Genomic DNA, 16,458 nt, shown 5'->3' on the forward strand with positions numbered 1-16,458 from the left:
TTCTGAAGTGCACTGCAAACTGCTACAGCAAACAAAAGCCAGGTATTTAAATATTGAGCAGTAAGCTCATTGGCTACCGATACAGGAGAGAACCAATAAGCTGCCATGTGACAATGATGTCGCTAGGTCAGATTGAGCTAGCGCCATCTAGAGTTTCATGCCAGAACTCTGTATATGTGAAATTAAATATACTTATGTAATATTTACTCAATTACTTTATGAATGTTAAGTTCAATAGTAAGTAGATTGTACAGTGCAGTAGCATTAAAATTTACTGAAAATTTGTATTTTTTTAAGTAAGTTAAATACTACAAGTTATTTTTTTCAGTGTATTTAGACAATAAGTAAACGCTGATGTTTACCAGAGAGAAAGAAAGTTACTAGTGTAAGCTCAGCGATGACCCTAAGAATGCGTTTTTAAGCATTAGAGGCATAAATTCTATGAGATCTCACAGGAAAATTGGACTATTTTACAGGGTGGAGATTTCATGAATTTGTATGATGTGAATCATATTAAAACATGATTTTTAGAAAAAAAAGTAAGCATGAGGGTCTTTAGGGTAAGTACTTTTAGAGTTAGGGTTGTACTTTTCTACAAATCGCACATTTTTTTTACAAATTCATATGAAGACATCAATTAGAAACCAATTCACCAAAACATAAAATAGTTATAATATATAACTGCCAAGAGTTTGTGTTGTAGGAACTAGACAAACTATTAACCTACAAAAGTCTAATGCCCAGCTGTTATATATATAAATACATGACACACAAATTTTAATAGAAATTACATTAAAGTATATTTCAGTTCACCATAAATTCTTGTAAATATATTCAGCAGTACACTTTAACCATATTTCAAAGACAATGTCAGTAATGATAAAATGATGGTCACACTTTATTTTAAGGTCCAATTCTCACTATTAACAAACCATTAGCTACGACTTTTGCCTCAATAAACTCCTAATTTGCTGCTTATTAATAATTAGTAAGGTTGTTAAGTTTAGGTATTGGGGATTAGGGATTAGGGATGTAGAATATGTGCTTTATAAGTACTATTAAACAGCCAATATGTTAATAATATGCATGCTAATAAGCAACTAGTTAATAGTGAGAATTACTCCCTGTACTAAATCGTTACCTAAATTACACATAACTTACCTACATAAGTGGATCAAAAAAGTACTCTTAAGTTCAACTTTAATATCAATTAAAATGATTATACATTTTCATTATATTGTAAATAATATGCAATTGTCTGAAAACTTTACATTTAGTTTTCACTCAAAGTATATTATTTCTGTAAGTATTCTTTTTTTAAAGGATGCTATGTGTATCCTAGTTTCAAAGTCATTCATTCATTCATTCATTCATTCATTCATTCATTCATTCATTCATTCAGTCAGTCAGTCAGTCAGTCATTCATTCATTCATTCATTCATTCATTCATTCATTCATTCATTCATTCATTCATTCATTCATTCATTCATTCAGTCAGTCAGTCAGTCAGTCATTCTCTATTTAATTTGATGTTTATTTAATGTATATTGATAGAAAATCACATAATCATAGATCTGATTTTTAGTCTATTTATCCTTTATCCTTGGCGGCTGCAGAAATGGCAAAAAAATACGTAAATACAAAAAATAAAATAGAAAATTTACCAGCTAATGCATTATTCATTTGACCTCCTGATGATAACAAACAAATTTCTTGAAGGTTAAGCACCTCCTTTCGCTGACCATTTGACAAGCAAAAAAATAAAAAAAGATAAAAAATTCAGGCCCAATTTTGTACCCTATTCATGGAAAGTGCCTTTTACATTATATTCCACTGTGGAAACAATGAGGACACACAAGCTTTGAAAGACAAATTCTTCTTCATGGCTGAGGCAAATGCAATGACTTAATGACTTAATTTCCACGTGAAACACTGGAAACTGAAACTAAGTTGGAGGATTGTGTTGCAGAATACGGTCATCTTAAGTGTGCAGAAATTAGATGTACTTAGACAACCAAGTAATAAAAACCAGCAGATGCATCTATATTGCTTATTTATATCAACAAATCCAAATAGGGTCACAATATTTCTGCATGCAAAATCTGCTTTGTTTGATTAATCTAAATAAAGCTAAAATCTCATTTGATTTTTATTTGACTGAAATTTTAACTAGTCTTGGTTGCACCATTGCCATAAACAAATCCTATCATTTCGACTTTTCCTTTCCAATCCTCCTGCAAAGACAATAAAGAAGTTCATTTATATTCTCTAATACAATGCAATTTAGAGCCAAAGTGTTGCCACTAAATCTCTTCTGCATCCTGAAAACTTGCAAAGTAGAAACAAACTTTTACTATTTGACTTTCAGGCAAAGTGGCATGGAAATGTAAAGCATCCCTTTCTGTTCCAGACCTTTGTCTCTCATTTCCGCAGCTTTGAAAGCATCTGAACACGCTCTCCGGCTTATAAATAAAAGAAGCTGCTGTAGCGTGAACTTGACGTAATTCAGAGGGACAAGCAACCGAGGGAAAACCCGAGCTAGCAGACTGTAACATACACCACAGTCTAAAATTTCTGCTATAGTGCGCTAGTCAGATTTCCTTCAGCCAGTCGTTTTCCAGAATTTGCGAGCTACAAATAGATAAGTGACACTGTTGCGTGCTAGCCTGGTATTGGGGCTAATAACTGAATGGCCTAATCAACTAATGAGTCACTGGATCCCAAAAGATAAGAGTTTATAGGTAGCCGGTTGATGCAATCTGCTCAATAATGCAGGATTCGGAGCTTTAAGCTACAGACGTGTATTTAAAGAGCTATATTTACAGTAAGTGTACGCTTTCTCTCACCTGAGACCACTGAGATGGAAATGAGTGACTCATCTGCTGCTCTTTGACTCTCCATGTTACATTCACTTGTTCTGGAGGCTGTATGCTTAGTATGAAAATGGAGAGACTAAAATTAGTATGTTCAACTGTGTCTAGCAATGTGTCATTTCTGACCAGAGGTGGAGCTTGTGGGTGCAAGTGAGAAAGTCTCTGTGTTACAGACAACGGATAAAGAGTTTGTGTCTTTTTTTTATGTTTACTTGATGAAAAACTTTTCTGCATATTCACTTTTATGCAAAACGTACTTTATATCATTTTCCATCAACCATCAAGTAAAAATTAATAACATAAAAAATGCTATTAATTTTTACGTGATGGTTGATGGAAAATGTTATAAAAGTTTTGCATAAAAGTGAAAAGTGAAAAACACATGGAATACATGTGAGCTTACACAACCTAATCATTGTTTTCAAAAAGGTTTTTAAAAATACTTTTAAAATATACAAATCTGCATCTTGGTTGCACCACTGATTGTTTTGTGAAAGGTTTGTTTATATAAGCAGTTTTTTTTTTTTTTTTTAAATCATATGAATGATTAATTCATACATGATGTTTTAGGGGGAGCCAGCCGTATCACATGATATCTGAAATAATCTTGCCCTGTCATGTTGTTATATTTGTTGTTTTTTCTTGGTTGCACCAGTTGACTAGATTTTTGTGTAAAAGTTTTTTTGTTTTTTTTTAAATATAAGCAGTTAAAAAAAAAACAATAACAAAAGATTATGCCAAACTACATTAACTAACAGCTACTTAATAACTACTTAATACTATCAGGACAGCTGTAATATTCAAGTATTATCACAATTAATTTTAATTCAGATATGAAAAATATGCTCATCATTGAAGGATAATTGTGATTTTAATGGTAAAAAAAACCTGTAAAAATAGTGCAGTAAAAACCTGTTAATTGGTTAACGGTAAATTCCCTTACAAAACAAGATGACAAACTAATAACTCTAATTTAACAGTAAAATACTGTTAAATGTACAGTTTTTAGAAGTGAAAAAGAAAGAGTAATCTTATAATTTACAGTTGTAAATTTAAAGCTGTAATTTGACATTCCCAGAATTCCCTATTTGACAAGGTTTTTCACTGAATTAAGTTTCTTCTTAATTTTGTCTTATCAAACATGTAGCTACCTTATGAGTTATGTTAACTATTGCCTTGGTGTTGTGTGTTATGATGGTGTTTTTATGTTTGTGTGTCTGACATTGTGCTGCACTTATATTTACCTAATATTTACCTCAACTTGTGGAAAAAAATAGTTGTGATTAATTTGATTCATCATGTCTTTTTCTTTACCTCTTGTATTTTTAAGATGATTGTCAGTATTATAAATGTAACATTTCTTTGAGTAATTTTGTATATTAACATTATTTCAGTTAACGAAATAACATGCATTTTTACTGTAAATTTAAGTTCAATCTTATTATAGTTCTGGCAGCCACAGCTTGTTTTTAATTGTAAATTTCACCGATTTTTATTTTATTTTACAGTTTTTATAATTTTGTTTCAGACTGCATTTCTGAAGGCATGGACATCATGTTTCTGAACACATATAATTTGACAAATAGTCTAAAGCTAAAGATAAACCGTAGACTGATGGAGGAAATTCTGAGTAGCCTTTCACAACTACAATGCATGCATTAAGTTCCTGGAACACAGACATCTTTCCCTATTCAATTCAGCGTTGTGCTTTTTCACAACAAATATGCATCTTCCTGTAAGCCTAACATATCCTAAAAATAGAATCCATAAGCATCGCTGCATTCACACCAGTTTCACTCTCTCTAAGCATTTCCCATTCAAAAAGGGACGTGGAGATGTTCCTCTATTCAGCTGCAGGTTTGAGTAAACACAAAGCTCTGATCCAGCCTGTCTTTGAGCGTGTGCTTCGCAGCAGCAGACTACGGGATTCCTCCTGCCCTGCAGGCCAGCCAACACTCAAACAACCAGGTGAAGAAGGAGAGAGCGAGGGATGCTGTTTCTTTATTTCTCGCTTCTTTTCTGTCAGGGTTACGTAAGAGTCCGAGGCACATGCAGGGATGTGCGGATGCCGCCGGAGGCTACAGTTGGCTGTATGGGATGGGGGTGGGTGCTAACAGCTAATCTACAGTATAAACAGTTAAACCCCCAGTCAGATAAACAATAATGATGCAGCAGAATAAAAATATATTTGTAAAAATGGGACATATACAGTGGGGACATGTTGAAAATTATAATCTAAATTTAACCTGGTAATAAATTGAAAGTTTTAGGATTAACCAAAGAAGATGTAAGTAACTAAAATGAATAATAAATAAATGTATTCATTTTATTCATATTACTATTTTAATAAATAATAATAAGTAAAGATTCTACTCTAGAAAAAGTCAAATGAAAGTATTTTTCCTTTATTGCACTATGAGATGACATTGATTTATGTGCATTCTGAAGCTGTAAAGTTTATTCTGATCACTAAACTCAAATATAACAACATTAAATATGTATACTGAGTATATAGGGTATGCATACCGTGCAAATTTCATTATAGCAATTTTATCTCACAATTCTGATTTTTTTTTTTTTGCAATTGCAGGTTAACATTTTGCAATTCTTGCTTTTTTCCCTCTCAGAATTGTGTTTATATCTTTCAATTTTGGGGGGGAAAAAATGAATTTGTATGTTAAAGTTAATATAAAACATGCAGTTTTAAGTTGTGAGATGAAAAGTTGCAGTTACATTTTTTATTTTATGTTAAAAAACAATTGCGAGAAAACGTCATAATTGCGAGAATGTAAAAAAGAAGTTAGCTTTTTATCAGTTATGTGAAATTATCTTTTTATATAAGTAAAATTTGATATATTTTATATAATTGATAAATTATCAATTATCTTTTTTTTTTACTATTATTCCATTGCAGAAATAAGCAACTGTACACGCACACTCAGATTTTTCTTTACAATGTATGCTCAGTTCGCACATGTGTCTTGAATTTTTTTTTTTTCCACTAATTAGTTTGTCCACACTTTCAAGACAATTGTTTCACAGGCGAAAACCGATAAGATGGAACAAACTACACTGTAAAAAAAATTCCGTAAAATTTACGGTAAAAAACCGGCAGCTGTGGTTGCCGGAATTTTACGGTAAAAAATACGGTAGCAATGTTTTAGGTTTTGCGGTTTTAACTTCAATTTACAGTTAAATACCGTAATTTCATTAACTGATATAATGTTAATATACCAACCTACTGAAGTACTGAAATCTGTTTTGTTCCTTTGTAATACACTGATAACCACCAAATGCAGGTGGTGATGAGAAAGTCACATGATGAACCAAAGCCCATCACAAGCAGCTTTTAAATAATAACATATATAGAAGGTGCACAGTGTCATTCACACAAACACCAAACACCATCATGGTAACACACATGAAACTGAAATAATGCAATAAGCATTCATCTAACAATATTAGGTGTAACACTCAACCCTAATATACAAAACTGATAAGAAAAAACTAAGAAGAAACATAGTTATTTCAGCAAAAAAACATCAAATTTGAAATGTAATGCAGGGAATTCTGGGAATGTCAATTTTACGGTTATTCACTGTAAATTATACGGTCTTTTTCACTTCCAAAAACGGTATACTACCGTAAAATTAATGTCCAATACATGTAATGTCCAATACAGTTTTTCACTGTATATAATAGGGGAATTTACCGTTAACCATTTAACAGGTTTTTACTGTAGCATTTTTACAGTATTTTACCATTAAATTCACAGTCATTTTTAACAGTGTACGGCAAATGGCGAGATTAAAAGATACCGTAGTATGAACGAGTACAGAGACTTTTTTATTGCTCATAACTTCTGGAGAGAAATATCGCAGACACAGAACAAGGACATGTGACATATGCATATGCTCATGTCCTGAAACGGGAAGCCAAAACATTTCAATCGGTAGTTCATATCATGCTGATATATGTTTCCAGTAAGTTTGTTTTCGTTAGCTATTCGATGCTATGAGCTTGTGATTGGGTCTCCGGGAGTTTGGCGAGATTTTGATACTGCAGCTCCACCTCACGATCATTACTGCGCAGACTCTGGCTCCACAAATGGGACATTTTGGCTGCATTTTTCTAGTGGAAGGAAATAGCGACACGTCTTCCATCTTTTTTTTTACAGTCATGGTTTGGCTGTACGCATATGATAAGTGTTTGCATCAAAACTGAAGTACACTGGGTAATTGTTCTTTTGTATTTACCTCGCTGGTTTGCTATCTGTGTCAAAGGTTTGTCAGCAGTATCTTAATCAGCAGGCTGGGGGCCTGTCGAAGCGTCGTGGGGTGTACAGTGCCTTCCTTCTGACAGGATATAGTTTCAACATTTTCATCATGTTTTGTATTGTTCATCCGGCCTGTGTGTTTGACCCACAGTTGAACTAGAGATTAAATGTTAATTAACTCTCTATTTTGGTATCCCATGTAGCCCTGCTGAACAATTCAAGCCTTTTTCGAAAAGACAAGGCAGTTTATGAATATTCAATGTGGAGTGCTGGTAAGGGGCAAAGCAGGGTTGTCTAAAATCAGCTTAAACTTTTTCACCTTTTTAAACCATAAACTTTGACTGACAGGTTCTTTCAGACTCACACAGTTTGTTTGATTCATGCATAGCCTTGTGGCAACTCCCCACATGCAATGTTCTTAATATAAGGTAATTATTATTGCCATTTCCTAACCTTGGGTGTTCATTCTTGAGCTGCATTCTGATTGACATAGTGTTCACTGCCCCCTACTCCCCAAGCGCCAAACATCAGCTGAAGTTCACTTCACTTGACAAAATGCATTCATTTGGAACAACCTACAAAGTCATCAAACACAGAGGAAACTTGAGTCACACATATTACAGGAATTTGAGGTTTTGGTAATAATATTATTTATAAAAACACACATGTATTTGTTATGCACATGTATTTTTTATTAAAGTATGGTCATTTATATTTACTTACAGAAGTATAAGTTCTTTAATATTAATGATAATTTTTTACACTTAGATTTTCCGTCAGGAGCCATGGGAATTAATTTTGTGTTGCCTGTATATGCTTTTTTGACTCTTAAAGTGACAGGAGCTGCTGATTTGCATTTTATGAATCATCATGGTCTAAGCTAAAAATCGTTACTGTTCCACTAAAGAAAAAAAGTCACCTGCATTTTGGATGGCCTGACGGTGAGTAAATTTACAGCAAATTTACATTTTTGGGTGAACTATCCCTTTAAGATGGCAGCATACCCTGTGAATCCACTTTGCATTGCACTTGCAATGGAACGCATCTTTGAGATCTTCATTGTTGCTCTTTGGTTCCTGAACAGCTTCCAGTAATTTTTCTAGTGAACTTGAAGACCTCGATTAGCAGATTCAGATGTGTTTTATTAGAGTGGAAGTGCAGGAAGGATGGTGGAATATCCTAGTCTGACCTTACAATAAATCTTTTAACAGTATGTGTTCATTTTAAACCATTTTCATTGTGGATATTTCCACAAAGAGGTTTTCTCAGGTCATTCCTCCGAGGATGTTTCAGAAATTCTGTCTCCATAAGTATGTATACACATACTCACAGAATGAAATAGGTAACATAAATTATGTAAAAACATTTTAAAAAATTCAATATCAAACTGAGTGGATAAATTATTTTAGTCAGTGATGAGTTGCTGAAATCCATAAATAATGTAGGTTTAAACGGACAAGCACTGTGTGAAATAATGGCCCACAAAATATATCATTTAATTGATTTTTTTTTAATTAATAAATTGTGTTATTTTTGTTTTCTTTGCACACAAACAGTATTCTCTTAGCTTTGCAAAATTGAAGTTGAACCACTGATGTCACATGGACTGTTTTATCGATGTCCTTGTTTCTGGGACTGACAACATTTCAGTTGTGTTGCTGTCTGTGGGAGAGTCAGAAAGCTCTCAGATTTCATCAAAAATATCCTAATTTTTGTTCCGAAGATGAATGAAGGTCTAATGGGTTTGGAACGACATGAGGGTGCATGAGTAATTAATGACAGAATTTTCATTTTTGGGTGAACTATAACTGTTTAAATATAAATATTAATAAATATTACTTACAGCAAAAAAACAAAAAAACTAATAAATCTATATAAACATCAGGAATTTTTCATAAAAGATTCTCATTCAGTGTATAGTTCCCTTCTGAAATGCTTGCTTTGCATTTGCCCTTGAAGATGTGGCATATTTAACTTTGACTGGAACAGACAAATAATCTCACTGAGACTCTCACCATTCACAATTAGGATGAATGAACAAATATGTGCATGCACATTCACTGGACAATAATGCCTGAAAATTAGCAATTAACAAATGACGTTTTCAGGGCAAGACAGCAAACAAAAATCAGCAAAGCATCCCGAATCCTACCAAAAATGAAACTGAACATGCTCAGTAATAAATAATGCTTGATCTCAGTCACAGTTGCTCAAAGTCAAACCACCTGAGGCCACATAAGTGCCGTCATGCATCTCTATTCTCTCCTGGAACACAAATTAAACATCATCAGTCTGGGTCAAGAAGAGTTCACAAGACAGAAGTCTGAGAAATAAAACTTTTCCTGGAGCATTTAAACAGAAGCTTGTTTAAAATAGATTTCCTCTTGAAGACACTTCCCTGATAACGCCAAAGAAAGATGTCCATTAGTGCTAATCTATGGCATTTGAGGAGCTCCACAAACGGTTGGCCGTGTCCGTTGGTGGTTTCAATATGATTTCCATATCAATTTCTCTGTACGGCGTAACAGCGACACATGCTTAGCCTGCAGTCTGGTGGATATCAGGTACGAGGACAGGTGTTGCTTTACATACCTCAGTCAACTCGCTGAGAAAACGCCTGCCTCATTTGTGTAGGAAGCTCGACTCAGGACACAAACCTTAGATTTGTGCCAAAATTTGAGCAGTATTGGTTTGGAACATTACTTAAAGGGTTAGTTCACCCAAAAATGAAAATTAGCCTGTGTTTTACTCACCCTCGAGGCATCCTAGGTGTATATGACTTTCTTCTTTCAGACGAATCCAGTCGGGAGTTATATAAAAAATTGTCCTGGCTATTCCAAGCTCTATCATTGCAGTCAGCGGGTGTTGCAGTTGAACAGTCCACAAGTCGTCAAATAAAGCTCGCGCATCCATAGTAAAACGTGCCGCAGACAGCTCAGGGGGATGAATAAAGGCCTTCTGTAGCGAATCCATGCATTTTTGTAAGAAAAATATCCATATTTCAAATATAATAAACGCTTTTCTCTCACTTCCGCTGACTGTCATCCACTGAAGCCGTTCCGGCGGATGACGTAGCACATCGGTGTTGCGTGATTAGTGACGAATGCGGAGTGACAACAAAACAAAACGCTGGTCACGAATTAGAAGTACAAACCGAAGATTTGCAAAGAAAAATGACGGAGGATTTCGATATAAACCAAGAGGAGACTGGGTTTCCTTTGCTAAAGTAAGGAAACTTTGCTTCCTTTGCTCCTATAAACAAACTCACGAGACTAGCATATCTCAGAGGAGCGCGCTGCGCATACGTCATACGCCTTCCGCCGGAACGGATCCGCGTATGACAGATAACGGAAGTGAGAGAACAGTAAACACAGGCTAATTTTCATTTTTGGGTGAACTAACCCTTTAATAGGATTTTAATGGATATAAAATAGCCCATATTAGGCAATGTTACACTTATTTCAAATGCTGCTAATTTAGACATTTTTTAGTCCTTTTTTTCTCTTACATTGTGTAAGTGTAAAACACATTTGTAGGTTTTTTCGTTTTCCAGAAGAAGTTAACACCAATGGCGTGAGTTTGGGGGCGTGGCTACTGGTTTCTCGACCAATGAAAGACGGGGGAGTGTTCGGGAAACCTGTGTGCAACAATTGTTATTTTTGCAGTTCCATTTCGTTATGCTAGTGGAGCAGAAAGCGCACACTTCAGGTTTAATGATTTTTGTTGCGTTTGCAGGAAGTCGGTTCTGCTCTTCGCTGTGGTGTGGACACTTTGATGCTGTAGTGTTTTTACCTTTTTTTTTTTTTTTTGTGAGCATATCAGTAGGTTGTTGCATCAGTTCAGGGCTACAAACGCTTGGTCCCAAACACAAAGGCGTCTCATAAAGGTGTTCTTTGTCTTTTGCTCGAGCTCATTAACTCTGGCCCTTGTGAAGGAGTGTCAGGTTCTTCTGACTTATAAACAATTTATGAGTGCCACCATTAGTCACCTGCTGACTGAAGAGAACGTGCTGGCTGTAAAAACTCTTAAATATCAGTTGAGAAATAGGCTATTACAAACACTAAAGACTCCATTGTCCAGAGAAAGCAGGGCTTGATGAGGAGATTTCTTGAGGAGAGGCTGCCACAAAAGTGATGAAAGTCCTTGGAAAGCAGGGGCAGCAGTACAGCAGACATGCAGTGACCCACAAAACAAACAACAGTAAGTTTCTACTGCCTCTACATGGTCATACAAAGACACTGCATTTAATAAACATTTTTAAACCGTTAAATAAGAAATCATGACTCAAAAATATTAGCCTAATATTTCTTATTTAATAGTAATTATTAGTAATTACAAATGTTTAATATACAATACTAAAATATTAGTATTACTGAATATAGGACTGTTTAAAATGACTAATCATGGTTAATATCGTCATTTGGAAAATATAGGCTATAGGCCTCGTGGATATTCATAAAACTTGAGCAGAAGGAATAAAGATAATTTACGCGAGAATTCAGATTGCAGAAATTAATTCTGCACGTCAAGGTGCCCATATTCACCTGAAAATGAAAATTGTCATTCACTCGTCCTTTTTGACTTTAGTTCTTCTTTGAAACATAAAAGAATGAGTTATTCTAATAAATTTCTGTGATTGTGTGTGTGTCAGTGGGCCTTCAGTCAATTTTCTTTTTTAGCTGAGCTATATTTGTTAGTCGGTTTAACGCATAGTATTTTTTTAGTAATGTTTTAAATAATATAAATGTTAATCAGTTTTTTTTTTTTGTAATATCAGGATCACTGAGAAACTATTGTGGTTTTTAATAACGATTTAAATTAGATTTTTAAAATTAAATTAAGATTTTAAAATATGGCAATATAGTTTTTATTCATTTTATTTCAGTTTTAGTTTTTTTTAGTACATCCTTAAACTAAATGAACATTAAAAAAAAGTGTTACCTTGGCAACTGTTTGAAGTAAAATGTTTATGTATATTTTATTTTAGTGAATATTTAGTTATGGTTTAACTATGATAACCGATTTTAATGTTGAATGATATCCCGTACAAATGAAAAGGAACACATTTCTGATTTGGTGTTTGCAAAGGAAGGTTGGGAAACATTGTGACTTTGGTTTCTAAGTCCTACAGGATAAATACAAAAACAACACAATGCCATGCAAAATCACCTTTATAACAGAATATGACATATCCACTGTGAACTGAACAAAAACTCCAGTGTCAAATAAAGCAATATAATTACATTCTGGGAATTCACAGTCCAGTCAGGGCACTTTATTTGCTACAGAAATCGTTTTATCAGTCACATAATACTCAGATATGATTTTCTCCTTACTGATTTGAGGAGATTTTTATTAAAGCTGTGAACTGGATGTGTTGGACTTTTGTGGCTCTGTGATGTCCGGAAGACATGGTTCTTTTGTCCGGATTGGTGTAGTGTTTGGTATTTCATCAATTAAAGCATTTTTAAATCAGTAATAAAAAAAAAATCAATGAAATAAGTCAAATCATGCAACTCGATACACAATTACAAACCACTCAAGTGCTAAAACACTGTAAAATGTATGTGAATATTTGATAAATACTGAAAATACAACATCATTCAGTACAACTGTTAGAGACTTTCACAAATCTCTTTTCTGGGCAATCAAAAAATACAATATTTAACAGAAATATAGCCAGACATATTTGATCAAAGGCTCAGAATATGCTACATTTGATTGGTTTAACAGAAAATAATAATCGTTACAAAACAAATACATGACTTGCACAAGCCCTGCTACGTTAATACTAAACTAAGACATTCTCCTAAATACTGCTATATACATTTTATAGACTTTTAGAGTGAATTCACAAGTTGTCTATTTGTTTTTTTAGTTTTTTTAGAACAAGTACAAAAATAACACTCCGTGGACCGTTCTGTTGTTTAAAACATTATGCATCTCACAGAACAGGACACATGGCACTAACTCATTGCAGAACACTGAGACATGCTCCATAAATCAAACTGTATTTCATAAAGGCATGGACATTGTCACATGTTCAGTATCAGCAATACCAATAAGTTGGGCTTCACTGCTCTTCTGCTTTGAACAAGGCTTTACTGGCTCATCCTTGTCATCAAGGCACACACTTTCCCTTTTCCTTGGCAACCAGGTGTTTGTTTAGCAGCTCAAACTTAGGCAGTGCAAACATGTGATACATGCATGTAAGACCATCCAGCATGAACGAGTCGATATGGTGACAAACGGAGAACGGCGTGGAACCAGTGAAACGAGGAACGGAAGAGGATCTTTATGAGTGTTTTATAGTGTATTTGCCTTTCTGGAGCTGAGAGACGTAAAGCTTTGATTTGCTGCCATCCAGACGTTTGTACCAAACCTCATCGTGGTTAATAGTGGTTATCGTGGCACTGGAGGAAATTAAAAAAGCAAAGCATTTCACATGAAAGAGTGTAAAGTAAGTTCAAGTGTGATGGTCCTAAAATTATGAAACTTTTTGATCTGTAAACTGCCATCGCACTCTCCGTTACTTCTCATTTCCATCATAACCAAATATAACCTTCTTTAGATGAACTGAACTGTTCTTTAAAACATTTGACATCATGGTAACTAGACTATAAAGTGATTATTTAAAAAAATGCTTTCCACGTAATGCTTTCCAGTGTTTGTTACACACATTACACACTACTATATTAATATCAAGAACAATGTCAATAACAAGAAAAAAATGAAATACCATGTACAGTTAATTAGAATTACTTTGTAATTATTTGTGTAAACATGGCAACCTGAACTCTGTAAAATGAGAAAAAAACAGCTAAAATTTGTGTAAAAAAAAAAGAAGAAAGAAAGAATTGAAAATGTTTTTAAAAGTCCTTATTTAAAGTGAAAAGTATACTTTTTCGTCATAAAGGAGAATTTCTTAACAATTGCATGGGGGGAAAGCCCCAAAATAGACACATTCTGGCAAATGTAACAATTCAACACTTAAAAAATGTCCAAATAAGTAAATGAAAAAGTATTATAATGATATAGTATTATAATCATATAAACTATATGTAATCATAGTAAATAATTTATGTAGTAAGGGTTTTTCATGTTTTTGAAAGAAGCCTCATACTCACCAAGGCTTTATTAATTTAGTCAAAAATACAGTAAACAGTAATATTGCGAAATATTGCAATTTAAAATAGTTTTTGTATTTTAAACTAATTGCTGTTATAGTAAAGCCGAATTTTTAGCATCATTACGCCAGTCTTCAGTGTCACATGATCCTTCAGAAATCATAATAATATGATTTGTTGCTCAAGAAACATTTCTTATTATTATTATCATCGATGTTGGAAACAGTTGGCCAGCTTTATATGTTTTTTGTGTGGAGAAAAATTAATGGAAAACAACTTAATGTGTCCTTGATGAATAAAAGTAGTAATTTAAAAATAATCTAGATTTTTTTTTTTTCTCTCAAAGCAATTTAAAAGATAAATTACTCTTGGGGACAGAAAAGTTGCTGAATCACCCCTATGTGCAAACACTAGGGGTGTGCAATATTGACAAAAAATAATTTCTCGCTATTTTATGGTATTTTATCGATAACGATAATTAGACGATATTTAGCTGAGTGTGTTATTGTGCTGATACCTTAAAGACTGCCGAAGACAGCTGACTCCTAAAGTTTTTGATATTCTTCATGTTCTGTGCATTGGTCAGTTCATACTGATAGAAATAAATCTTTTCCAATAAGTTTGAACTGATTTTTACATTTTATGGGCATTTTGACCTTTATAAAGCCATTCTTTTCTAAAAGTGTCCATTATCATTTGAATACTGATGTTTGAAATTATTTAAATAATAAAAGATACTCTGAATGTGAAATTAAATCCGCCAGTAGGTGGCAGCAAGTCACTGTTAATCATTGCGATTGACCCAAAATTATTTAAATGGTTGATTCATTCAGGAACGAAACACCGTCATGTTGCTCAAAGACACAAAACAGTGCTGTGGCTGTGTTTGGAATTATTTTTTGTTGTCGAAATAGCGCAAAAACAGGAAATATGGTGTCTAAAATGTAAGTCTCTTAATTAACTTCTTGTTTATTGAACTGTTGTAAAAAAATCAATATCACATTTGTAATCAGTCATTTTTGGAGAAAATAAAACGGCACTCTTCGTGTGAAATTGATTAACTAGGCTGTTTGAAGTGGTATAAAATCGATATATAAATTTTCTGCCCCCATGTCTTGAATTTGTGATCATTCTAAATGTATCGTAATAGACTGAGGCCCCGTCCACACGGAGACGCGTTTAGCTGTATACGCATACATTTTGTATCATATAGGCGTTTCGTCCACACGGATCCGGCGTTTTGGGAGAGTGAAACCAATATTTTTTTAAACCGGGTCCCAGAGTGGATAAATCTGAAAACGACGCCCTTGCGTTTTCGTGTGTACAGCCAATCTATTTTGATATTTTGTGAAACGATGACGTCATCAGCCCACGTCTGGCCCCTAGTCAGACACTTCTACGTCACGTAACAGCAACAAAAACATGAACAAACACTGAACGATTGTCTTTTTATTAACTAACATTAACACAGATTAATAAATGTATTGTTCCATGTTCGTTTGTATACCGCGCGCAAGGTTTATGGGCATAGTCCAAGTCTTCTTCTTTGTTTTTAGTGTATCTCTGTGGCAGAATTACAGCGCCACATACTGGTCTGGCAGGTATACTACATTGTTTTGTGTCGGTTTCGTGTGGACGCAGATATTTCCTGAGACGAGGGAAAAAAAAAGATCGGATAGGGAAAGCTCTGGCGAAGCTTGTGGACGTAGCCTGAATCATCTAGTGAAAGAATGCACTCTAAATGCGCACACACACTAGTCTAGACTTCACGTAATGTATGCATGCACTTTGTAGTGGTGTTTTGAAAGTTTTTTGCAAAATACTCGATAATGTCAAATCGCACATCGTTAAAACAACAATTATTATATTAGCCTATCGCAGACACCCCTAGTTTATAGGAGAAGGGACAGAGAGGTGTAGAATAAAATTATGTGAAAATGTGTTTTTTTAAACTAAGCATTAAAGGGATAGTTCACCCAAAAATGAAAATTAGTCCAAGATTTAATCACCCTCAGGGCATCCTAGGCATGTCTGACATTCCTCTTTCAGACAAACACATTCTGAGTTATATTTGACATTGTCCTGTCTGTTCCAATCTGTATAATTGCAGGGAATGGTGCCCCTTTTTCTGAATCTGAAAAAAAAGTATCCATCCATCATAAAACTACTCCGGGGTGATATT

At 34.2% G+C, this 16,458-nt stretch overlaps 1 protein-coding gene across 3 annotated transcripts in view; it reads right to left on the reverse strand.

Moving 5' to 3' along the window:
- Positions 1-12,308: 12,308 nt before the first annotated feature.
- LOC107664829 (breast cancer metastasis-suppressor 1-like protein-A) overlaps positions 12,309-16,458 on the reverse strand; it is an 8,331-nt gene continuing 4,181 nt past the window's right edge. For 2 of the 3 annotated variants that reach the window (XM_016455506.1, XM_016455508.1), the window contains one exon: positions 12,639-13,562. In XM_016455506.1, coding sequence (XP_016310992.1) covers positions 13,445-13,562 — 118 coding nt within the window. In that variant the 3' untranslated portion in view covers positions 12,639-13,444. Of the gene's footprint in view, positions 12,597-12,638; positions 13,563-16,458 lie in introns of those variants that run through there. The other variant, XM_016455507.1, reaches the window with a different exon arrangement.

This window comes from Sinocyclocheilus anshuiensis, unplaced genomic scaffold (assembly GCF_001515605.1).
Source record: "Sinocyclocheilus anshuiensis isolate Anshui unplaced genomic scaffold, SAMN03320099.WGS_v1.1 scaffold135, whole genome shotgun sequence".
In the NCBI taxonomy this organism is placed as follows: Eukaryota; Metazoa; Chordata; class Actinopteri; order Cypriniformes; family Cyprinidae; genus Sinocyclocheilus; species Sinocyclocheilus anshuiensis.